At 44.5% G+C, this 26,043-nt stretch overlaps 1 protein-coding gene across 18 annotated transcripts in view; it reads right to left on the reverse strand.

The window, feature by feature from the left end:
* Nucleotides 1-9,347: 9,347 nt before the first annotated feature.
* Nucleotides 9,348-26,043, reverse strand: part of LOC112225183 (bromodomain adjacent to zinc finger domain protein 2B) — an 83,607-nt gene continuing 66,911 nt past the window's right edge. For 4 of the 18 annotated variants that reach the window (XM_042306419.1, XM_042306425.1, XM_042306423.1 and 1 more), the window contains 23 exons: nucleotides 25,878-25,939; nucleotides 25,518-25,583; nucleotides 24,441-24,506; nucleotides 23,928-23,972; nucleotides 23,617-23,649; nucleotides 22,415-22,480; nucleotides 21,986-22,126; nucleotides 20,754-21,008; nucleotides 19,900-20,135; nucleotides 19,258-19,332; nucleotides 18,750-18,984; nucleotides 18,472-18,534; nucleotides 18,213-18,357; nucleotides 17,277-17,995; nucleotides 16,737-17,025; nucleotides 16,305-16,460; nucleotides 14,574-14,734; nucleotides 14,067-14,386; nucleotides 13,453-13,588; nucleotides 12,189-12,335; nucleotides 11,535-11,857; nucleotides 11,118-11,261; nucleotides 9,348-10,927 (listed from right to left, as the gene is read on the reverse strand). In XM_042306419.1, the coding sequence (XP_042162353.1) occupies nucleotides 10,771-10,927; nucleotides 11,118-11,261; nucleotides 11,535-11,857; nucleotides 12,189-12,335; nucleotides 13,453-13,588; nucleotides 14,067-14,386; nucleotides 14,574-14,734; nucleotides 16,305-16,460; nucleotides 16,737-17,025; nucleotides 17,277-17,995; nucleotides 18,213-18,357; nucleotides 18,472-18,534; nucleotides 18,750-18,984; nucleotides 19,258-19,332; nucleotides 19,900-20,135; nucleotides 20,754-21,008; nucleotides 21,986-22,126; nucleotides 22,415-22,480; nucleotides 23,617-23,649; nucleotides 23,928-23,972; nucleotides 24,441-24,506; nucleotides 25,518-25,583; nucleotides 25,878-25,939 (4,040 nt within the window). In that variant the 3' untranslated portion in view covers nucleotides 9,348-10,770. The remainder of the gene's footprint in view (nucleotides 10,928-11,117; nucleotides 11,262-11,534; nucleotides 11,858-12,188; nucleotides 12,336-13,452; nucleotides 13,589-14,066; nucleotides 14,387-14,573; nucleotides 14,735-16,304; nucleotides 16,461-16,736; nucleotides 17,026-17,276; nucleotides 17,996-18,212; nucleotides 18,358-18,471; nucleotides 18,535-18,749; nucleotides 18,985-19,257; nucleotides 19,333-19,899; nucleotides 20,136-20,753; nucleotides 21,009-21,985; nucleotides 22,127-22,414; nucleotides 22,481-23,616; nucleotides 23,650-23,927; nucleotides 23,973-24,440; nucleotides 24,507-25,517; nucleotides 25,584-25,877; nucleotides 25,940-26,043) is intronic. The other 14 variants (XM_024388886.2, XM_024388879.2, XM_024388891.2 and 11 more) reach the window with 11 other exon arrangements.

Consider the following 26,043-nt stretch of genomic DNA (forward strand, 5'->3'; position numbering starts at 1 on the left):
AGTAATCAATATCAATGTAATACTAAAAATAACAATGTAGAACAAAAAAACACAATAAATACAAATAAGAAGAACACGAGAAAGTAAGTAAGATGCTGTTGCCAGACCAAGCAGTGATGCAGCCAGTCAAGATGCTCTCAATGGAGGAGCTGTAGAACTTTTGGAGGATTTGAGAGCTCATGCCAAACTTCTTCAACCTCCTGAGGGGGAAGAGGTGCTGTCGCGTCTTCTTCACGACTGAGTGCGTGAAGAGTGTGTGTGTGTGTGTGTGTGTGTGGACTCATATTTCCCTCACTAACTTTAAACATCAGCTATCTGAGCTGCTAACTGATTGCTGCAGCTGCACATAGCCCATCTGTAAATAATCCAATCTATCTACCTCATCCCCATATTGCTTTTATTTACTTTTCTGCTCTTTCGCACATCAGTATTTCTACTTGAACATCATCTGCACATCTATCACTCCAGTGTTAATTTTCTAAATTGTAATTACTTCCCTACTATGGCCTATTTATTGCCTTACCTACTCACACCATTTACACACTGTATATAGACTCTTTTTTTCTATTGTGTACGCTTGTTTATTCCATGTGTAACTCTGTTGTTTGTGTCGCACTGCTTTGCTTTATCTTGGCCAGGTCACAGTTGTAAATGAGAACTTGTTTTCAACTGGCCTACCTGGTTAAATAAAGGTGAAATAAAAAAAATGAAAAAGTCCTTAGTGATTTGCACCCCACTGCAGTCTTGTCAATGTGGGCGTGCTCGCCCCCCAATTCCTGTAGTCCACGATCAGCTCCGTGGCACCATGCCAGGTCACTGACTTCGCCCATGTAGGCTGTCTCATCATCGCTAGTGATCAGGCCTACCACCACAGTGTCGTCAGAAAACGTGATGGTGGTGTTGGAGTCGTGCTTGGCCATGCAGTCATGGGTGAACAAGGAGTACAGGAGAGGACTAAGCACATACCCCTGTGGGGCCCCTGTGTTGAGGATCAGCGTGGCGGAGGTGATGTTGCCTACCCTTACTACCTGGGGGCGGCCCGTCATGAAATCCAGGATCCAGTTGCAGAGGGAGGTGTTCAGTTCCAGGGTCCTAAGCTTGGTGACGAGCTTGGAGGGGACTATGGTGTTGAACACTGAGCTTTTTATGTCTCTCTGTTGTGCCCTCTGCCAGTGACAGATGTTGACCGTCTTGTCCGTGGATCCAGTGACCATCCATGGCAGGGTTGGCGAGAAGGCACAGGCTGTCACTAATCTAAGAGAAGGCGGGAAATAACGTATACAGTCACAGTGAGTTATATAACAACAGTGGGTAACAGGCTGGTACCTATTATGATGGCTCTACGTGTGAAGAAGAACTCCATTGCTCTAGAGGAAGAAATAAACAAACATTGACAAAGAATAATGTCTGGCATTTCTAACTGTTAAGAGACTGATTTGTACCAGAGCAACAGTGGCGTGTGGATGGATACGTCTGTTTCAAAAGCAAAACACAACTCACTAAGACCACATCAACGACTGTTTCACATACCACATTGTACACCTTCACCGTCTTATCCACGGAGCTGTTGAAAAACACAACAGTGATTTATTTTATTCATTCCAACAGCTCAGCATTACAAGACACAACTAATCACGCAGAAAGAACAGAAATGAAACAAAACTTCTACTTCTTCAACTTAACACAAGCAACAGATTATTGAGACCGTTAAAATTCTGCTTTGTAAGGCTTCAGAGTAGAGACCCTCTAGTGGTCAAATATGAGAAAAGCACTATTTAAAATAAACTACGTATATGATTACGGTATACCAACAGTTTATTCCAACTGAACAGGGATTGAAGAAATATTTGGTCACACCTTACATTATAGTGCTGTTATTGCTGTGTATATATTCCTACAAGAACCCAAGGGTATCTCTGGTCCAGGGCGTTTGTGAAGGCTCGGCATTAGCAAGCCTGACAAACACCCTGGACCAGAGCTATGGTTAAGGCTTGGGTAATGAGAGGACGGATGGCTTCCCCCCCTGAGACGAGCAGCTCTCCGTCACATGAGAAGATACAGGAGAGCACAGGGACCGACTGGCCAGTCAGAGGGGTGCAGCTGCTTCTCACAGCCTGGGAATCAGTAACTCACAAAGACCTCCTGTAGAGAAGACCTTGCCACCCACATCCCACTGTCTGTCTGTCTGTCCCACTGACCATACCTGCCCCCTGCCACAACCACACCTGGACTAACAAGTTAAAAAAGGCTGTCAGTAACCACTCGGCAGGTAAGGGTGCTCTCGAGTGGCTAGATGTTCTTTACTATTCGGCCTTCAGATTTGCTACCAATGCTCCATAAAGGACAAATCACTGCACTCTATACTCTTCTGTAAACTGGTCATCTCTGTATACCTGTTGCAAGACCCACTGGTTGATGCTTATTTATAAAATCCTCTTAGGCCTCACTCCCCCATGTCTGAGATACCTACTGCAGCCCTCATCATCCACATACAACACCCGTTTTCTGCCAGTCACATTCTGTTCAAGGTCCCCAAAACTCGCACATCCCCAGGTCACTCCTCTTTTCAGGTCACTGCAGCTAATGACTGGAACGAGCTGCAACCAAACACTGAAACTGGACAGTTTTATCTCCATCTCTTCATTCAAAGACTCAATCATGGACACGCTTACTGACAGTTGTGGCTGCTTCGCCTGATGTATTGTTTTCTCTACCTTCTTGCCCCTTGTGCTGTTGTCTGTGACCAATAATGTTTGTTCCATGTTTTGTGCTGCTACCACGTTATGCTGCTGCCATGTTGTGTTGCTACCATGTTGTTGTCATGTGTTGCTACCATGTTGTGCTGTTGCCATGTTGTGTTGTGTTGCTACTATGTTGTTGTCATATTGTGTTGCTACTGTGCTGTGTTGTCATGTGCTGCTGCCTTTCTATTTTCTTGTCTTAGTTCTCTATGTTGTGTTGTCTTTCTTGCTGTGATGTGTGTCGTTTTTTTTGTTGTTTAAATACCAGTCCCCCGTCCCCACAGGAGGCCCTTTGTCTTTTGGTGGGCCGTCATTGTAAATAAGAATTTGTTCTTAACGGACTTGCCTAGTTAAATAAATATTCAATAAATAAAACCACTGAACAAACACTCTGGACACTGATGCCGGAGTTCAATCCAAGGTGCTTTATACGTAAATGTTATGTTTGTATGGAGACTTTGGCCTGTCGCCTTCATAAAATGTATTTGTCAGTTGTCCAGTGCACTGCTCTATAACACACCTCGAGTTTAATCCTGGCTGGACTGTCCCTTAAGGAGAAGGCTACACACTATATATACTGCATTTTAATTCAGTTATGACAAATTATTTATATGCAGGTTGACAACCAAGCACTGTGGTAAAACAATTGTCCTTTTTCAAATTCATCTGATCTACATTATACGTGTTCCTCCTGGCAAGATTCAAAATCAGTCATTTATTACATTTTAATTGCTTTTAATTTGGCCTTTACAGGCTGAGTAAGTAGTGATGCCCATGTGGCTATTAAAATTCACAGCGAATAAAGAGAAGGTTATTATATTTCTAAAACATTAAAAGACTACAGGAAAATAAAGGAAAGGAAACATGAATAATAGCACATCAACACCAGGAAGCAGAATGCCAGTTCAATTGAAAGGTTACTGACACAAAAGAGAAGCGAGAAATGGACTATAAATACTCCGCCATTCCAAAAGACAATTTCCTCTGAAAGTGGTACAATAACCATGTGAGGCACAGCGCCTTGGTATGCACTGCCCATTCTGCAGCCTATGTATGAGTGGCCAATGTTCTCTGGTTTCATTCCCTGTGCTGCTGTGTGCTTCCTTTAGTGGGCTGCTGCCCGAAGACAAAGGCACCACAACACATCCCTGTGGAACACCACTCAGTATGCACATCTCACCCAGGAACTGCTGTTACCACAGCAACAGAGACAGGATAGCCACTATATAAAGTAGCACAAGACCATCCACCACTTTCCAAAGGGTAATGCAAAGCCTACTATCTGGCCATTCAAACTCATTCTAATATTTGTTCAGTTCATGGTGCTGACCTGTTGCACCCTCTGTAACCACTGTGACCCTGCTGGTCATCTATGGACGTTTGAACATCTTGAAGAACGATCTGGCCTTAAATGGCCATGTACTATTATAATATCCACCTGGCACTGCCAGAAAAGGACCCACCCATCACAACCTGGTTCCTCAAGGTTTCTTCCCAAGTTCCAGTCTTTCTAAGGAGTTTTTCCAAGCAACCGTGCTTCTACATCTGCATTGCTCTCTGGGGTTTGAGGCTGGGGTTCTGTATAAACACTGTGTGACAAACTGCTGAGGTGAAAAGGGCTTTATAAATGCATTGGATTGATTGATGGCAGTGTTTGTGGTTTGTTAAAGGGCATGATTGCTTCCATTTGCATGCTGTTCATTGGATTGTTGACTACAGTTATGGAATGGGCAGATACATTAAAATACCGTATATCAGATGCTGATCACAGTCCAAAACAAAGACCAGATATTGAATTCTATAAGAACTAGTATGTGTGTGCAATACAGAAGAGTAAGTGTAAACAATGTTTGGATACATTCATTGATTTTCAAATTGGAACATATATATCTTAAACCCACTGGGAAGATACTTGCTGGTCTTCAATCTGATATGACTGAAAGCAATCTATTATTGATGAGTTTTTTTTTTCCCCCAGCACTGACGCGGTTTGTTCTAAAACACTAATGCAATTACTTTACTCCGCGCAGACGATGCTGTGCTCAATCTCGCTATCTATTCCCGTGTGTGCGTAGCAGAGGCCAGACCAGCCTACGTGCTACAGCATGCTGTGATACGATCCATATCTTCAGTTGACTGTCCTGTCCACAGGAGGCCAATCGAAACTGCACTGAACTGCCATCTGTGAAGGAGCGGCGGAACAAACCCGGCACATTGACTCTCCATCAGAATAATAATCATGTTTACTTTCGAAAGGAAAAAAAAAACGTAATAGGACTCACATGGTTGGTACTTATCTCTTTGAAGGGTTGGGAACTATGAGAATACATTTGAGGCTATACCTAGAATTGAACTCTGACAAATTATAGGATTAGATGGATTGCATTGAAAATAGGAACGGATACTGTATGATTGATGAAAGGTAAAACAATGTTTCAACAGTTGTGAGACATTAATAACTGTGTTGTTAAGTACATAATAATAATAAAACCATTCAATGGTAATTTCTTTAAGTCCCCACTGACTGCCACGAAGCTCTAGGAGCCACACAGAAAGCTTTTTCCTAAATAACGTCATTTATAGTCTGCATTTGAACTCTCCATACTAGGGTCCGAGTGCCAAATGACGCCCTATTGGACCCAGGTAAAAAGTAATGCACTATATAGGGAATAGGGTGTCATTTGGGATTCACCCTATGTACGGCTTTTCTCCGTTTTACAACCTCAACTGGGCACTATCCCAACGTGTTGAAGAGAAGGGTGCCCTGAGGAGAGGATCACTTAACTGAGGTATGTTTTAAATCTTTACCCATGTCCAACTGGGGTGCAGTGGCAGCAGGTCACCCCAAGGTCACTGGCGTCCTCCTACGCATGGAGCTGCTTCATGTCCAGGTCTCACACTTTGATATCTCCAGATGTGTACACCCTGTTATAAACATCTGCCCACACGGAGTGAAGCAGCACGCCATCCCTGGGGTCTCGGTCACGGCACTAGACCTGGGAAGATGAACAGTGGAATATGATGCAGCATTTTGATAGCCTATGCGGAGTCGGAAAAAACAGAAACATGCTGTTTTTAGGGATACCGCATCTTCAATCTAGCTTCCGTTTCCCCTGAAGCCCAGATGAGGGGACTCAATTCAAGTGTTTATTTTACAACCGCTATGAAGATTACATACAGTTGAAGTCGGAGGTTTACACACACCTTAGCCAAATACTGAGTTTAAATGTATCACAATTGCTGACATTTAATATCTTAGTAAAAATTCCCCGTTTTAGGTCAGTTAGGATCACCACTTTATTTTAAGAATGTGAAATGTCAAAATAATAGTTGAGAGAATGATTAATTTGAGCTTTTATTTCTTTCATCACATTCCCAGTGGGTCAGAAGTTTACATACACTCAATTAGTATTTGGTAGCATTGCCTTTAAATTGGTTAACTTGGGTCAAACGCTTCAGGTAGCCTTCCACAAGCTTCTCACAATAAGTTGGGTGAATTTTGGCCCATTCCTCCTGACAGAGCTGGTGCAACTGAGTCAGGTTTGTAGGCCTCATTGCTCACACAAGCTTTTTCAGTTCTGCTCACAAATGTTCTATAGGATTGAGGTCAGGGCTTTGTGCCACTCCAATACCTTGACTTTGTTGTCCTTAAGTCATTTTGACACAACTTTGGAAGTATGCATGGGGTCATTGTCCATCTGGAAGACCCATTTCCGACCAAGCTTTAACTTCCTGACTGATGTCTTGAGATGTTGCTTCAATATATCCACATAATATTCCATCCTCATGATGCCATCTATTTTATGAAGTGCACCAGTCCCTCCTGCAGCGAAGCACCCCCACAACATTATGCTGCCACCCTCATGCTTCACGGTTAGGCTGGTGATCTTTGGCTTGCAAGCCTCCCCCTTTTCCTCCAAACATAACGATGGTCATTATGGCCAAACAGTTATATTTTTGTTTCATCAGACCAGAGGACATTTCTCCAAAAAGTATGATCTTTGTCCCCATGTGCAGTTGTAAACCGTAGTCTGGCTTTTTTATGGCAGTTTTGGAGCAGTGGCTTCTTCCTTGCTGAGCGTCCTTTCAGGTTATGTCGATATTGGACTCGTTTTACTGTGTATATAGATACTTTTGTACCCGTTTCCTCCTTCATCTTCACAAGGTCCTTTGCTGTTGTTCTGGGATTGATTTGCACTTTTTGCACCAAAGTACGTTCATCTCTAGGAGACAGAACACGTCCTTCCTGAGCGGTATGACAGCTGCATGGTCCCATGGTGTTTATACTTGCGTACTATTGTTTGTACAGATGAACGTGGTACCTCCCAAGGATGAACCAGACTTGAGATCTCAATTATTTTTCTGAGGTCTTGGCTGATTTCTTTTAATTTTCCCATGATGTCAAGCAGAGAGACACTGAGTTTGAAGGTAGGCCTTGAAATACACCCACAGGTACACCTCCAATTGACTCAAATGATGTCAATTAGCCTAGCAGAAGCATCTAAAGCCATGACATAATTTTCTGGAATATTCCAAGCTGTTTAAAGGCACAGTCAATTTAGTATATGTAAACTTCTGACCCACTGGAATTGTGATACAGTGAATTATATGTGAAATAATCTGTAAACAATTGTTGGAAAAATGACTTGTGTCATGCACAAAGTAGATGTCCTAACCGACTTGCCAAAACTAGTTTGTTAACAAGAAATGTGTGGAGTGGTTGAAAAACGAGTTTTAATGACTCCAACCAAAGGTTATGTAAACTTCCGACTTCAACTGTATGCTGAGAAGGTTTAGAAGATTGAGGTTCAATGAGGACAAGGATGCTTCATTTGAATATTAGAGACCATTGGGATTAGTTGTAAACGTAATCGACGTTTATTAACATAGGATGTCGGGGGAAGAATATCCCTTAGACCTATACATATTGTATTGATTACTATTATGAAGATTAGAGAACCAACCTCCAAGGGCATCAGGGCAACATAGGGAGTAGTTTATGCCCTAAGTGAAAACCCCAAAGGGCCACGGTTCCATCCGATTTCCTGGACAGCAGGGGGAGGAATCGGGAGACCGCGAGCACAACACGGGCTGCAGCCAGGATGCTGTAAATTTGCCATTAGCTCACCTGTCGCCAACTCCAAAAAAGTTGCCGCGTCTGTGGAGCAGCTGGACAGGTAGGTTGCACACACTTTAACTGTAGCAGTGAACTCCATAGCCGTGCCCTGACAGAGGCAAGAACGGACGCTCCGAGAAGTCATTCCTGTTACATATTCGTATGGCTTTATCTCCGGAGCAAGTCGCTAGTAGTGTAGGGGAGAACGCGCACCAATACACCTCATGTCGATGATCGTGGAGTGTTACCGGTAATGGCACCATTTTGTCACTGTTGATAAATATTCTTGCTGTAAATAAAATAATAACCTCAGCCCACACAAGGTGGCGCAAAACATCCAGGCATTAACGGCATCAAAGCTGTAGGTAGCCTATACATATTCACTGGATATGGAATGATTCACCAGCAATATGCCATAAATAGTGTGATACCTCATAAAATAAATATATTTTATGAAATTGTCAAGGTTATTACCTTCATGAGCTTAAAAAAAAATAATATATATATATATATATACATACACACACACAGATTGCACAAAACATTAGGAACACCTTCCCAATATGGAGTTGCACATCATTTTGCCCTCAGAACAGCCTCAATTCTTCAGGGCTTGGACTCTACAATGTGTTGAATGCGTTCCCACAGGGATGCTGGAGCATATCGCCTCCAATGCAGTTGTGTCAAGTTGGCTGGATGTCCTTTGGGTGGTGGACCATTCTTGATGTTGAGCGTGAAAAACCCAGCAGCGTTGCAGTTTTTGACACGCTCAAACCGGTTCGCCTGGCATCTATTAACATACCAAAGGCACTTACATTTTAATCTTGCCCATACACCCTCTGAACGGCACACACACAATCCATGTATCAAGGCTTTAAAAAAAAAAATCATTCTTTAACCTGTCTCCTCCCCTTCATCTACGCTGATTGAAGTGGATTTAACAAGTGACATAAGGGATCATAGCTTTCACCTGGATTCACCTGGTTTCACCTGGTCAGTCTACTGTGTCATGGAAAAAGCATGTTTTGTACACTCAGTGTAAGTGATAGTTATAATGACCAAATCTAAAAACAAATCATTGAAAATGAAAGCGTTGCTTACCTTACCTTAATCCACATCCAAATGCTGCTAGAACCAGGTGGAGCTTACCTTTTGTACAACAAGAAACGTCATAGCTGATCGCATAACACTCATGGTGACACTGAGTTGTTAGGTTAATGTGCAGTAGTAGTTCACCTAGGTAGGTGATGTCCCATTATTCCCTGACATGTTTCTCAAATATGATAGAGACTAACCTCCCGCCACCCTCCAGACAAACATAGTAGTCCAATGACATTAAAATGACCTTGTCAAGTTGTAGGCCTATAATATAGCATATGGCAGGACATCTGGGCTTTGTAATGTGAAAAAAAACACAGGACGAAGCCCAGATGTCCTGCCAACAGAAATGTTTGCAGTTTAGAAAACAAAACATGAAGTAAAGCAATATACAGAGTTGAAAAAGATCATTTTTATTAGATCCGTGCCACACACACACACTAGTGAAAAATAATGCTCCTACAAAAAAATTCTACTTTTCCTCACAATATTCATAAATAAAATAACTTCAAGTACTCTGACAAAACACTGCTCAAGATGCCACCAGTAGGCAAAACAGTGGTTATTACCAGGGTTGGGATCAATTCCATTTCAAGTCCAGTCAATTTAGAAAGGAAACCAAATTCTAATTCCAAATTTTCCTCATTGAAGATAATTGGGATTTCCGTGTACTTCCTGATATTGAATGGCATTTAAAAATGGAATTTAACCAGGAATACCCTGGTTATTAAAAAAATGTTCCAGTGTCCTTGGGTCTGTGGCAAGGCAAGGCAAATAGAGATAAATGCTTTTATGAAAGGTACTGTGCATCGCGATGCATTCTATACTGATGATAGGATGTCAGAAATCGAGGCCCACGAGGGTTGACATTTCATATACTGGCACACACACACACACACACACACACACACACACACACTTGAAGGGATACAAAACCAAAGGATTGAAATAATATCCTCCACAAACTTTTGAGAGGGCAGGCACTACCAAGATTGAGGAGACCACAGTGTTTGCAGAGGATATACGGTACAGGCAATAAACATGTATTTATCACTTTTAAGACTGAAATTAAACACTACAATCATTCTAAGGCATAAACAATATCAGGTGTCTTGTAACAGTACTGTATGTACACATCATACATTTTACCATCAAGACTTAATATTAACATTAATGAACAGTATATACACAGATGTGCCATTGTTGCCTCACTGTGTGGGTTATGTTAGCGATGCAAACATACATTGAAACGCAGCATTACAGTATTACTGTCATGAATCTTGTGGCGCCCTGGAGGCACAGAGCAGTGTAAACAATTCATTTTATTTTTTTCTTGGCTTTTGTTTTATGTTCGCAAAACATTCCGTAAGATTTTTTGTTGTTTTAAAGCAGTTTTCTTCCTTTTCTTAGAAAATGAAAACCATTTCCACTGATAAATAATTGGCAAAATTAAATACATTCACTGTAAAATAATATGTACAGTTAGTTGGAAAGCTTTTGTTCCCAGTTACAGCTCTGTTGGTGGTGGATTCTTCTAGGAAATGGTATTGCACTTTAAAAACACCCACCCCTTTTGTCTGAAACTCTTTGGGTGCATTTCCTTGCTCTTACACAACTAGTATTGTACATCAGTGAAGTCAATACGTAGCATTACAATTGTAAATGAATGAAGATTCCCTGGTTGCTGACAGAGAGACTTGAACCTTAGGTCTTGAAGACAGTCTTCAGACCAATACTGTCACTCCTGCTTGTGAGTGTAAAGTGGTTACCGCTGGTCCCATACAGTATAGTGAAGATAAAGTAGTACAAACTAGCCTAGTTGGTTTGTTTTAACAGCTCAGTCCATCTCTTCTGAAAAAAACTCCTCATGTTGTGTCCTGCTCGCCCAATGTCCGAATTATCTTCGTTGAACTTTTCACAGTTATCAAAAACCAAGTTGACGTCGATGATAAACGTCTCGAGGTTCAAGTACCTGTAAATTGAGACGCATGGCATTTCAATTACGACATTTCTGAGATATAATCCCGCAGGGGAAAACAATGTGAACAAAAGCATGAAAAGGAAAGGAATAATCTTTGCAAATGGCCTAATGTTTACGTATCAGATTTAAACGAGACACATTGTATGCAAATTGTTTTTCATGCGAATGGTACGGTACATACTGGCTGTTAACGAGTTTCTCTCGGATAGTGGAGAAGTCCATGGGTTTCCTGATGACTTTCTTGTAGCCGGGGACAGATTTGGGGTTGACAGGGTTCAGGAAGGGCCAGGCATCCTGGTGAACCTCCAGCTCAGCCAGTAGCACCCTGTGGAGTCAACCAAGAGATGACCCTCACATAAACTACAGTATGCATGGGGATGCATCAGACACTGCAGCAGCTAGTGCATGTTAGCATGAGTGCCAGTCTGTTTGTGCTATCATGTCAACTCCCTGTCACCCGTTGTCATGTTTCGCTTGACAATGACGGCAATTGAGTCGGCAAGAGCACAAACAGATGTGGGACCAGCGTAAGTGTCGCCCGTGTCACTTCCGGGGTATATAGTATTATAATAAGGCTGAACCCCCAGTCTTAATGTACCTGCACAAGTTCAGATCCTTATCGTCGTCTCTGGCCGACGTGGCCGTCTTAGCCTTCTTCCCACAGACAGGACTAGTACTGTCCTGCTTGGACTGGTTTGTGGCTGGGCTCTCCTCTCCTAGGCTCTTCCTCTTTTTGGGCTCTTTGCTCCATTTCTTTGGAGTGCTGCTGCTGGTGCTGGCAGCATCGTCCTCGGAGACCTCTGCGCTGGCTACGGACGATAGCTTCCTGCTCCGTTTTACCTCGGTGCTTCTCTTCCCTCCTCCGGCTGCTCCCGCTCGGCTCTGCTGCTTCTTCTTCTTCTCGGGGGATCGACCGCTCGCCTGAATGACACAAAATATGCTGAGTGGAGGCGTCTTGCATTCCCCGAGGATCACACTTCTCGCTGTGAATTGAATGAATGGGACTTTTGGATTTTGGTGTATTTATTCCCATTTCGTTTAGGAGTTTTGGGGAGTAGGATAAACCCTTGCGATAAGACGTCGCATTTTGAAGGGGGCACCTCGTTTTGAAGTACTTAAACGCCTACGGTAAGTTTTGTTACACTGGAAGCCTGAGGTTGGATAAATTCCTACATTAAGGAGCACCTCTATTTTCTCCGTTCTGTGAATTGTCAGTAGGGCTACCTGCAACTGAAGGCTAAAGTTACTGTACCTTCGATATGCAAGCAGGACAAAACCAGTCACCGTCAGGTATTGTGGTGATCTTGGGTTTATGGCAGTACGTGTGGCAGCCTTTGTCACAGCCATCACAGAGTAAGAGCAGTTCCTCATTATCCCCCTTTCGACACAACTGGCAGTACTGCAGAGTAACACACCAGCATGCACTGTCAAACCGGGTGCTCTCTGAGGAAATGCTTCACATTTAGGGCAACATTTCCCCCTCGCAAAAAAACAAACAACTGTCCTATGAACTAACACATTCTAAATAACACCAGGATTTCCTTAAAATAAAAGACATGTCAAGTTTGACAGGAATAAAAGGACAGGCTGCTGGTAGTACAGAACGCTGTTACTGTAAACAGAGCTGTTGCAGTGTGTGTGGCATGCCTCTTATGTATCACACTGTAACTATACTGAAAATAAATATGAACGCAACATGTGAAGTGTTGGTACTAAGTTTCATGAGCTGAAATAAAAGATCTCAGAAATGTTCCCATAACCTCAAAAAGTATATTTCTCTAAACTTTTGTGCACAAATTTGTTAACATTGTGTTAGTGAGCATTTGAGCCTGTCAAGAAGCTGATAAAACAGCATGAACATTACCCAGATGCACCTTGTGCTGGGGACAATAAAAAGGCAACTAAAATGTGCAGTTGTGTCACACATCACAATGCCACAGATATTTCAAGTTGAGGGAGTATGCAATTGACATGTTGACTGCAGGATTGTCCACCAGAGCTGTTGCCAGAGAGTCAATGTTAATTTCTCTTCCATAAGCTGCCTCCAACATCGTTTTAGAGAATTTCATTTGGAGGGGGGTCTGAGGTTTGTAATAAAGGTAATAAGGTCTGTAATAAAGCCCTTTTGCTGCGAAAAACAAATTCTGATTGGCTGGCCCTGGCTCCTCAGTGGGTGGGCCAATGCCCTCCCAGGCACACCCATGGCTGTGCCCCTGCACAGTCAGTTGAAATCCATAGATTAGGGCCCAATTTGTTTATTTGAAATGACTGATTTCCTTATATGAACTGTAACTGAGCAAAATCTTTGAAATTGTTGCATGTTGCGTTTATATTTATGTTCAGTATAAATCTCTGGTTAAACTTAAGTTCCTCCTGACAAAAAGTTTAAGAAAAATCTGATTATAATTTCATTTACAGTGCGTTAATTTACAGTGCAGGTGCCTTTGCGAGAGGAAAATGTAGCTCAAAGCCTTTTAGAGAAGCTCTCGGAGACATTAAGAGACAGACAGTCGTACCACTTTCATGATGGATCTCTCCCATGCGATGGACTTCTGGAGCTGCTGGACACAGAGAGCCAGCTGGGCAGCGCTGCGGACCTCGCCCACGGCCTTGCGCCACACCTTCATGCCCGGGGCCAGCCCCTCTTCCCCCCTGAGACAGGAAAAGGCACCATGGTCAAAGAACCAGCCACTCACATCATCACATAGAACAGTCAATGACAAGAATCAAGCTCACCAACCAACAGCAGTGCACAGAAAGCCAGACGAGTGCAAGAGTGTTTGGTTAGAGCAGCCAGTTTTAAGAGCTACTGTACAAGACTCCACCTGGTGACTGACATGCCTCCTAGTTCCATTCAGGAAGTCTGTGTGCAAACTGCCGTAGTGAGACAATGAGCTAACATAGAACCATGATTACCAGTGTTATGCACCATGCAGAGCCACAGTACAGACCGGCTTCCAAAGAGACGGGTACAACCACTTATGAGACATCACAAAGGAACCAAAACCACGACGCACACAGTAGCAACGAGAGAAGAGGAAGAAACAGGCACCGAATACACGAAATAGGCTCCAGTGAAGCAGAGGGAAGCACAAAGTAGTGTTCAAAATGGGAATCTGGATGGACCTACCCTTCACCATCAACATTATGGGATGGTGTGGGAGCAGGGACAGTGACCGTACCCAGCACATTATCCAGTTTGACCTGAACGGTGGTACTTAAGGGGCTCTTCAGGTACCTTCGCTCGATGTTCCTCTCCAGCTCGGCCAGACGTGTTACGGCTATATCTAGCGGATTGTTGACGTGCCGCACTAGGCTGTTGTTGCCACTGGCCCTCTCCTTGTCCCCTGCAGGCCGCTCCTCCCCGGCTGGAAGCAGCTTAGCGATGGGCTTGTGTTCATGGTAGACCAGGTCCCCTCGCTCTGACTGGGGCTCCGCATACATCCAACTCTGGGAGGAGATGACAAAAACGACAGTGGTGAAATCAAAGGCTTTCGTTTGCGTTGTATGTGGAATACAGTATATTCAGCATCGTCTTTCTTCATTGCCGACTGGCTCCTTCTCCACTACGTACCGCCAGGCTCCAGTATAGATACAGTGCTATAGATGGATACGGAGTAGAAGAGCATTACTCTACCTTGACCTGGAGGCTGGCCGAGGTGACCTTCCTCTCCAGCTCCTCCACCTGCTGCAGCACAGCGATGTCCATCTCCATGGCCTGCTCCTCCACACACCAGCTCTCCACAGTCTCCTCGCTCACCCCGTTCTCCTCCAGCTCAGACTCATCAATCACCACCACTGGAGAGAGGGAGGAATCAATTCACATTTTCCCCACCACTAAAACTAAGTTTACTACAATTATTATTGTATCTTAGTATGTACTGTGAAGATTGGGAAGGATATTTTCTAACATAGGGAGACAGTGTTTCTCATTGTATGTGGCCAGCTCTGTAGAATAACTAATAGCTAGAACTTAATGCGTGCAGACGATCTTCAGTTTAGAACAGGGATGGGGAACGTTTATGGGGGTGGGGGCCACAAAAAATCTGAACTCATCATGAGGGGCCGTAGTGTGTACTCCCATCCATACGCACATGTCAGAGTCGACCCTAGTGTTTTGGGGGCCCTAAGTGACATTCTGCGGCCACCCTCTTAAGAAATAAATGTTTTACAATACATTTCCTGCAATTCTACACATTTTGCCATGGGGTGTAGAGAAAATGTTGCAGTTTTAAAGTACTTTTGCTGCAGTTCGACACATTTTACCATGTGCGGAGAGAAGATATTTATTCTTATTTACAACCACATTTCGAAATTGCACATCGTGTATTCTACTACTCTAACAGTAACTTGAGGGGGCCATGGCCCGCCAGTTGCCCATCCCCGGTCAGAACATAATTGGCATCAAAGCTACACAATGAATATTCAAAGCTGTCAGACAGCATCATTCAACCACACCAACGTGGTGTAAATGATGGTAACCCAAAGGACTGGTGGTAAAGACCATGTTAACTCTGACTGACATGATGCATCTAAACAATCCACTCTCTCCCTGCAGTGGGTTGACATTTCCGTGTAACAAGGGGACATTAAGCAGAGGTCATGTTGCCTACCACATCAGTAAAGGTCAGATTTAAAAAGTCACAAGATATATTGGATGTCTATGGATGCGTCTGTAGTGGCACCCTATTTCCTATATAGTGCACTACTTTTGACCAGAACCATATGGGCCCAGTTAATTAGGGACACCACACCGTTCACGATAATTGTTTGCTCCTACAGACAGTGTGGCCGTGGCTTTCTATATAAAGCAGACAGGCATCGAGGCATTCGGTTACTGTTCAATTGAACATTAGAATGGGCAAACAGAGTGACCCAAGCAACTGAGCGTGATATGATAGTCGGTGCGGATGAGCGATTGCAGCAGACGACCAGACCGGGTTCCACTCCTATCAGCTAAAAACGGGCACGCGATCACCCACACTGGACAATTGAGGAGTGGAAAAACATTGTCTGGTCCGACGAATCCCGGTTCCTGTTGCGTCATGCTGATGGCAGAGTCAGGATTTGGCTAATCAGCATGAGTCCATGGCCCCATCCTACCTGGTGTCAACGGTACAGGCTGGTGGCGGTGGTGTAATGGTGTGGGGAATGTTTTCCTTGCATACGTTACATCCCTTGATACCAATTGAGCAATGTTTCCATGCCCCAAAGAATTCAGGCTGTTATGGAGGCAGAGGGGTCCGACCCAGTACCATATAAACTGGCCACTATAGGGAATAGAGTTCTGTTTCGGACGCAAACGATGTCTTTATTCTATTTTATCGAGCCTGCCGAGGAGATCTAGAGAACAAGGGGATCCACTCACCATCTCTGTTCTTGGCGCAGGCCTGGGCAATGTACTCCATATGTTTCTGGATCTGTTTCTGCAGGGCTTTCTCTCTGATACCTCTGCTGTGCAAGGCCTTGACCAGGCTCCTCAATTCCTCCATGTCTGCCACTCTCCACCAGCCTGACAGCATCTCTACATGAACACACCACCATGTCAGTAAAGGACAAACCAGAACGTGCTGACTAACAGATAGAACAGCCACCCGCTGCTTTTATCGGCCATCATTTTCGGTTTATTTCCAGGCAATTTCTTTTCAATAAAAAGAGAGCTAGCTTTATATACACACACACGTAATAAAAGGTGGAAATTCATTGCAGCCACTTCAAATCCTCCTCAGCACTTGAATGTGTTGTGTCATTCTAGTCTCCCCATCTTTCCTAGCAGCAGTGGGAAGTGTGCCATGCTTACCCTCTGGGATGGGCAGTGGGTCGGGGTAGTCTTGGGTCTTGGCCACCTCCACCACAGTGGGCGGAGCAGAGGGGGGCTTCTCTCCGGCAGGGACTGGCGACTTACTCTTGCTGCTGGAGAGGCTGGATGCTGCCAGGAAGGGGTTGCCATTACCTTCCACATGGTGGTAGGCAGCGCTCAACATGGAGGGTGGAAGAGGACTGGCAGAGAAGGGCAGGGTGGTGCTCATCATGCCACCGGGCCAGCCACAGAATGGCAGACCCATCATATGGACCCCCGACTTCACCTGCTGGGAGGACGGAGGAGGTCATGAAGAGGAATACTCCCACAGTGGTGAGCAAGAATGTTATGCAGCAGACCTTAGTTCCCTGACAACTAGCACAAATGCGGTCTATAAACCTATAATAAAGCATTGTAGACTCAGACTGAATTGGCAAAACGTCAAAAGATGACCTGACAGTAGCAATATGTCTTGGTCGTATTCCACACCATGTTAACATTAATCCTAGATGATCAGCGATGGAGATAACATGCACCTACCTTGAGAGCTGATAAAGAGAAGTTATTGATCCCGGTGGTGGGGTTGCTGGGGCTGGCTGAGGTGGTGGCTGGGGGATTAGGGGACAGGGAGGAGGGGGATTTGGGCCTGGTGGTGGAGGAGGACTGGGGGGAGAAGGCCGGAGGGGTGGTGGTGGAGGACTCGTCACAGGGGGAGCGGGGCAGCAGGCTGAACCAGTGGCCACTCTTCTCCGTCAGCACCCTTAACAGCTGGTCGTTGGGCTGGAGCTGCTGCTGCTGCTGCTGCTGTAGGGAGCTGGAGGACATCTTCCCTGGGCTGCTGTTGCCGCTGAGGTAGGGCGGGCTGAAGAGAGCTGTTGAAGGCTCCGCTTTCACCTCCGGACACAGCGGAGGGGGAGCTGCACAGGGGCTGCTGGGTAGTATAGTCTGAGCGGTGGGGTGGATAGGGGAGGACACAGCGGTGGGGACTTTGACGGGACTACAGCTCTGACTGTGGTTGTCCGAATCCGGGGACATCTTGGACACCTCCAGGAGTTTGCTAAGTTTGGAGAAGGAGCCGGGCTTCTGGAGGAAGATGTTGAGGGAGTGTTTGTCTGGCGAGGCCATGTCCCCGTCAGTGCTCCCCTCTAGGCTGGACGCCCCTGGCCTCCCCTCCACCTCTGGCCTCCTTTCCACCTCCTCCTCCTCCACGTGGACCAGCTCTGTGCTCCTCAGTCTCTCCCTCTCAAGCTCCTCTGCTCCTGGTAAAGACACTCCTATCAATATCCACAGCATCACAGTAAACCAGATCCCTACATGGTGCATTTACATGGCCATGTGCTTCCTGACTAGACTTAAGCAATCTGAAGGCAGGTCACAGGAATAAGAAGCTTAACTGTGTTAGCCTGAACTATAATGTCGCAACAGTGAGAAAACAAGCGTGGTGCCCGTATCTTATGTAGGTGTTTTGAGTGTTACCTTTGCCAGTCTCCATGCCCTCCACAAAGATGCCCCCGCACTGTGGCAGCACCCAGTACCGGCGCTTGTAGCGGTCCTGGCCGAACATCATGGAGCGCAACGAGTGGGACGACTCAAACAGCTTCCGTCTGATCTGACTCTGTTGCTAGAGAGAGAAAGCACAAAGTCTATCAAAACGCCTGTTCTGCCCGGAAACTGACCCTCGTAAAAATGTTAAAAAACATCCCTCTGATCCCATTGGTTATCAAAATCCCTTTACCTTGGTTAATTTGTCTATCTGTTTCTCCAGCTCCTCTACACTGGTCGTCTGGTCCCCGTCATCCTGGATGATAAGATCACATTCAATCGACTCCAGAGGAGAAGCTGACATTTACAACACACAAACAGTGACTTACGCTGTGTCCCAAATGGCACACTATTGGCTAACCTAGTGCACGACTATTAACCGGGGCCCATGGGGAATAGGTTGCAATTTCGGACACAGCCATTGTCATTTGGGTCAGCGGATAGGTCCTGTGGAAAGGTGACGGAACCAACCTCCTCCTCGCAGGTTTCCACTTTCTTCCCTTTCTTCCCTCTCTCCTCCTCCTCCTCGTCATCATCTTCATCCCCCTGGTCCTCGCTATCCTCGTCATCATCCTCATCCTCCTCGCTGTCCCCTCCTTTCCTCTTGCGCTTGCGCCCGGGGTTGGGTGTACCCAGGGACAGTGTCTCCTCTCCTCCCACACCGCTGTCCCTCTTCCCCGTCTTCTTGGCATGGATGGTCCTCAGCCTGGAACAAGACAACGAGCAGGAGGGTGTGTGAGCCAAATGTTTTCCTAAGCTACTATATTAAAAAAATGTGAAAAGCTTAAAGAACGGAACACATTCAAATCAACATCTATTGACAATGTTGTCATTATACACTTTACAAAAAAAATATTCTATTTCAATAGTTTTTACTCTTCACTGTAGACCATTGTATCCCATTAGTTAATACAGGTCCATTATTGCATGTAAACACAGCCCTCTGTTGAGTGCTCCTTCAGATGACGCGGGTACTCACTTGCGAAGCGTGCCCTCGATGACCCACTTGTCCCTTCTCAGGTTGGTCATGTGATCGATGTTCTTGTCGATCTCGCTGTGAAGAAGCACCGATTTCAGTCAAGTCAGCCATGATTAAAATCATGCTAATATTAAATAACTTTCCAACGTGAGGAGAGGTGAGGTAAGGCTTTGGTTGCAGTTTTACTTGAGCAACAGGGCTGTATTTCAAAGCATTGCAACTTCTGTCACATGCGTTTAACTCCGATACAGGCAGTCACTTGAAAAGGGTTTCAGGTTTGACGCAACACAATGAAACGCTCCATGACAACACAGCTCTTTCTTTTGATATTGGTAGTAGAACATTAAAAATGCAAGTCCCAATGAATAAAACAGGACTGACTACATGCAGCAAAACCAGCAAAAATATAAATACAAATGAAAAAGACAGAGCAAAACATGCATCAATCCGTTTAATGAGTCTGTGCTCAGAATAACCTAATCATTTTCGTATGGAGATTGAACAAAATCAATAAATGAGTTCAAGCCTAAAGCACTTCATTTAACTTGTCATTTAATCTTTTGTCTAAATAACAGAACTGATCAGTGTGGTGATCTAGATAGCAGGCCAGACTGCTGTGACTAGCGTTCGGCGTACTCTCACCTGACCACACTCTTACTGCAGGACAGCTCGTTGACAAGGAAGGCCAGGACGGAGGCCTTCTGTGCGGGGGTGTGGGCTTGGAAGGCCTTGGTCTTCAGACTGCCGGTAACCTCCCTCAGCTCGGTCTGCAGCTCGGTCTCGCCACAGTGAGCCTCCATGTAGATCTGTAGCGCCTCCGACACATTGTCCTGGTTAATGCCCACGTTGGCCAGGTGGTCCCCCAGGGCTGTCTTGGTCTGGGGGGGGGGTATTTTCAAGTTTGATTGACAGGTTTAGGATAGATATGTAGATATCTGAGAGAGGGATACTGCAGAGATGGTGAGCGGCGGATCGAACCGCTGTACTACCACTACTAGACCAGCCCCTGGCACAGTTAGAGGGTACTACATGCTTCTCTTTTCAGGGATCCATTTTCCCTAAATGTCGACCGAGGCTCCATAATAGGCGACAGTCAGCTGGGTTCCTTGAAGAAATCATGGCAAGCCACATAAAAGCGTGACTAAGCCCTGTAGATTAGCAGAGAGAGAAATTGCTTTGGGAATGAATTCTACATTTGGGGGTTCTAACTGTGGAAGCTGTATTAAGAGCTACAAAAACAGATAAGCCCCTTCATTTAGCCTCACAGAGCCAGAGATATTGATAATGCCCCACTTGTGTGTTCTGATTAGAGTAGGGCTTCTAGTCTTTAGTTCTGCAGTGTTGTGAGCCCTCTGAGCTGTGGTTACTGAATACAGCACCGCGTATGAAGACAGATTTTAATATACTGTACAGCTGCTGCGTGGATGTGCCTTTCAGTGTGTCTGAATGTGCGATAAGAATGCGTGTGTATGTGTCTATGCTGTGATTGCTCTCACCCGGTGTCCTGGGGGAAGTCCTGGGTCACACACCACAGCAGAGAGCATGCGTACCAGCAGGTCCTGGACCTGTCCCATGCTGTCTCCCAGGTTGAGCAGGCCCTCCTGCAGCACACTCAGGTTGGGAACATGGGCGTTCACGTCAAAGCCCAGCACCTTCCCAAAGCTCCGCAGGAACTGCATCACCATCAGGCAGTCAGAGAAGCTGCTTCCCGGTAGAAACAGGCCGGGAATACGGGATAACTCCGGGAGGAGCTGGGAAAATATTAAAATGACACATACATCTAACTACAGTAGTGTGAATGAAGTGCACCGGTTGTTATTTCAAAATGTCAAAAGTAGTGAAGAGTGCCATTTTACAGAAAATTCTTGAGACAAAACCAACTCTGTGACCTTGTGGTTAGAGGGATATTGGAAGGTTGGGTGTTCAATCCTGGCCAAGTCATACCAAAGACTGTAAAAATGGGACCTGATGCGTCTCAGCATTAAGGAGATTGGGGGGGGTAAAGGCCCTGTGATGGACTAGTAATCCTGTCCAGGGGGATGTATTCGTGCATCAAGCTGCCTCACGCTACAGAAACAGGAGATTGTCTCCTAGAGCAGGAGACGTTCTGGCTCACACAAGCGAAGGCTTATTCAAGGCTACTGACTAAAGAAAAAACGGAGGGGGGAAAAAGCTTTCAATGCTGCAAATTGCGCTAGACTCGTACGGCGTGAGGTTTAGTGAGAGCCCTATGGAGAGAGAGTGTGTTGACGTGATGTGTGATATACAGTAGAGTAGAAAGTGGACCCTCCTGGAGCTGGTTATCCAGGGGGGTTTCAGTGCTCTGTCTGGTGGAAATCCGGAGGCAGCAACCACCACTCCGAAATCCTCTAGTCAGTGTCATGACACTAGCAGCCACTTGATGGCAGTATTCTAACCTGTCTGTGCTCAAATCACCTTCGTGTAATCCAATATGGATTATCCTGTAAAGTCATCAGTAAAATGAGGCTTGTAGCAGAGACATAGCCAGAGGCAAAGCCATGCATACATGTATTTTATGCTTTAAAAGCATTGGTGTAATCCATAAGACAATCATCAAACGTAATCAAATAAGAGACAAATGTGTGATTAAATGTGGGCAACATGAGCAATTTCTGGGTATGATATCAAAGTCTTAATACAAATTCACCCTCCAGATCTCCCTTTCAACTGGGGAACTAAATGGTGATCGCCTATGTGTAGTGAATACCTTGTGATCTGCTAAGCACATGTCTTCATTTGGCTTCTTCAGCTCCTTGGCAATTTCCAGTTCCAGTCTTCTAAGCTCCAATTTCCGCTCCTTGTTTAACCGTTTCTCATCCTTCTTCTCCTGCTTTAAGCGCTCCCGCTCCTAAAGGTCCAAATTACAGACCAAGTTAACAGTGCATGCTATTGGCACCGTTGCAGACAATCGTGTTAGGGATTATGCTGTTACAATTCAGCCCAGCACTAGGCCTTCCCTTGCTTTATAAATTGCCACACTTTCACAGCAGATTTCTTGGGGCCCGATTCTCGCTTTTATTCACACTCCATATAGTTCAAAAAAACGAGTTGAAGGAGGAACTGTGGAGAGGAGCCGTTAACCATAAGGCTGCTGTAACAACTAGACGGAGAAGTGGTCGAGTTGGGAATCACGCACCTCTGCTTTCTTACGGGCGTCCATTGTCTTCATCAGCATCATGTGCTGCCTCCGCCTCTCCCTCTCCTGACAGAACACACACACACACACACACACTTCATATAGACATCAAACGCAACAGCTTACCATGATGATATGTAGGACACACAGACAACAGTAGGACACACAGACAACCGTAGGACACACAGACAACCGTAGGACACAGAGACAACAGATAAGTACGGCCATCGTTGTGAACATTACAGCGGCGGTTTAGAGGGCAATATAACGACAACCAAAAAGCTAAAGAAGGGTAAAGCAACGGGTATGAGGGCGGTATCAACAGAAAGCGTAAGCTTGAAGTTAAGAGTCGGCTTGAATGCGTTTGAGTATGCTGGCAATAAGGAAAGTGCTGGTAATTCTACCATCGCGTCTAAGAACCGAACAGGCAGCATTGTATTGTACTGTGTTATAAAGTTGCTATGGTTTGTCATTCTTTATTGACTGGTGAGAAGCTAAACAAAATACCTTCTTATGTCAGAATGCAATTAAGATAATGCCGAAAGCAAGTTACCTCTCACAAATACAGTCATGGATTCCATTGGAGATTGAGGCCTTGTAGTAAGGAATTTGTCTTAGGCACATATTGAGGGCACTCCTGTTCAGTATGACATGGGTTTAAAGCAATGCTATATTGCCTCTCTTTAGCCTACTGTAACCTATGATAAGTAGGTTTGTTTGCAAAGGCAGAACTGAAATATCAAATATGGAACAACACAACGATGAATGAAAATGGTTTTGTGAGGTTGGTGATTTAAACTGTGTCAACAAGCAGGAGAAAAAACGACGATGGACGGGTCTGTTTGGTCAGGTGGCAAAATGGAAAATTGTAACATACACTACATTGACTTTTACAACTATTTCAAGCATTTCCATTCACTGGAAAACAAAAACACTGGATGTCAAATCTTTAGGACAATGAGAGTGAGTGTGCATGGCTCCCTTTAATGTAAATCTGAAAGAATCAAGAAAGTCTTGACTATTTGCACAGATATCCGTTTTTTTGAGCCAACAGAGCAAGACATACGCTACGCACTTTGCTCAAAAGCCATGCAGAAGAATGCAGTATGATGGCAGCCGGGGCTACACTGTATGCATTGCTATGACAACCATATCACAACCAATATCACGATGCGGTGTTAGATGTACAAATATAAACATACCCATACCATATCTAGTCTATGCCTCTCCAACTCCTGGGAGAAAGAGTTGGCAAAGTATTACGAAACAGAAATCACAGGCTCATATAAACCAAGTTCATATAAGAAGCCCCCCCGCCCCCCGCCCCCAACCCAGGAAGATTGACAAACTAGGGTCATCAAAACTGAAATTAACAAAGCGATATGGAGAATTGAACAGTGAACTGTCAAGTAGTTATATGGGAAAAAATGACCCTTTTCTAAAAAAGATCCCAGTAGAATTGAAAGTGGAAATGGGCTTTGGGCATCATGTGGTGCAGGAGAGCGATGCCTACCTGGTGCTTCAAAATGACTGCCTGCTGCCTTCTCATCTCCTTCTCCTTTAAAGGGGAAAAGATAAACAACATTGAAAATCCAAACATACCCCTCATTTCCATCATCAAAAAAAGAAAAGAAAAAGAAAGCAGCTGACAAACGGATGAGGTTTCTCTGATTTATTCGACAGGAAGTTCAAATCCCTCACTAATCTGATTGACAGACGGGCATAAAGAGCCCGGGCAGGTTGGATCTAATGTGAAATGGAAATGCCATAGCCATTTCTAGACACGCGCAGGAAGCAGAGACAGAATGCACTGTCCTTTATGACACTGATTAACATGGAAAAGGTCTGCTCTGGGTGTCAAGGAGATTTCCCTAAACCCGGAGAAGCAGTCCCTTGGAGGCAATGAGGTGCGAGGAGGAGATTGGGAATCGGGAGGAGAGAGGTTGTATGACTCTAGGCAAACAGTGGGAGGAGGAGTGGGCCACAAATTAATGGTTGATTCTTTTAACAGGACATCTAAACTAACCTTGTTTCGTTTCTCAGCCTCCATTATTTTGGCATTTGCCGCTTCTTCCGTCCTTTTCCTTTTAGTCTGTGCAAAACAGGTCTACAGGTCATGCAACAGAACAACCTCGGCAGCTTCAACACTTCGTGCAACAGCACATGTACTATACGTCGATAGGCAATACATAAATACAGTAGGCAGACAGAAATACACCGATTAAATCCTTTTGAGCTCGTGTATGATTAGGCATAGCGCTTGTTCCTACCAGAGCCTAATTGGGATTTCCTGTCGGGTAGAAGGGCTATAATGTTTCATTGTTTGATGAACTAAAATCAAGACAATTTTCACGAATAACAAACATGCAGGGATAGACACATAAAATCTAGATTGTTTTGGTTCTACTAACTACACTAACTAACACTATCAAGGCAGTGAGGTAACTATATGTCCAACATAGAATGAAGTGCTCAATTCACAGCAGAAAGGGGATGGTATATTTCCCATGTATCCTAAAATTCTTCTGGAAATTATATTTTACATGAATTTCTTATAATGAATCAAACTAGTCTTACTCACAGCATACACTTGCTGGCAATGTCAAGCATAAATATTGTAATCATGTGCATTGAGATAATTAATTCCTCCCATTAACACTAAAAAGACAAACTTGTTTTAGTGCTTATAAAATACCAGCAGCAAGTCGGAATAAATTAAGCCAAATTTCACTATGTAATTACAAGCAGAGAGGGATCCTGTTAAGAGAGACTTGCCAACCGTGTCAACTGAAATTTGATTTAGTAAAGCTAAAATACTTTGGTGCTTCTATTAGCGCCGTGCATGGAAAATAGCTGTTTCTCCTCCTCGTGCTAAACTGTTAGCGACTATTGTCTTATAGATGCCATTTTGTGTTGAATCCCATCACGGTCTGAGGAGATTTTATTATTCAATGGCACTTTGTGAAAATCCAATTAAGCATGTAATAGGAGACATAACTGGAAAAAGTGCAGCCACATAATTTAGCAAAAGCCATTGGTTGATTTAGAAAACTCCTGCCAACAGCAAAAAGGAATTTTTCTGTAAAAACCGATTTGGACCAACCTCTAGAATCTGCTGCGCTCGGAGCTCCTTCTCCATTTGAATTTGCTGAATGCGCTTGATCTTCTCCTGGTTAAAAGATGGGGAGATCAAATGAATTAAATTTATAGTCATGCATGTTAGAACAGGGGGGCTGTGTAAGTCGTTTTATGGAGATTAAGACAGTATAGCATCTTGAAGGTTAGCATCTTCCCTTTAAAGAAGATTTCAAAGTATTTAACTCTGCTTCGGATCTTTTCACCCTGGAAGAAAACACTCCTGAATGTCATGCGTGTTTGAAGCCTTCCGATCAAAAACACCTTGTGAACAGATGCATCCGAAAATGTAGCTTTTGTAAATTACATGACAATGGCAACTCCCTACCTGCTGCTTTAAAATCTTCACTCGCTCCTTCTGTTTCCGCTTCTCCTCAGCAGCCATGATTGCTGAGCGAGCGAGAAAACAGAGATTAGGGTTGTACTGTGTGGGTTATAGTGTACTTGCTGTGTTATGGTAGAGAACAGGATGGCTTTGTCACAAGAGCAGCTTT

Source organism: Oncorhynchus tshawytscha, linkage group LG26 (genome assembly GCF_018296145.1).
Source record: "Oncorhynchus tshawytscha isolate Ot180627B linkage group LG26, Otsh_v2.0, whole genome shotgun sequence".
Lineage (NCBI taxonomy): Eukaryota > Metazoa > Chordata > Actinopteri > Salmoniformes > Salmonidae > Oncorhynchus > Oncorhynchus tshawytscha.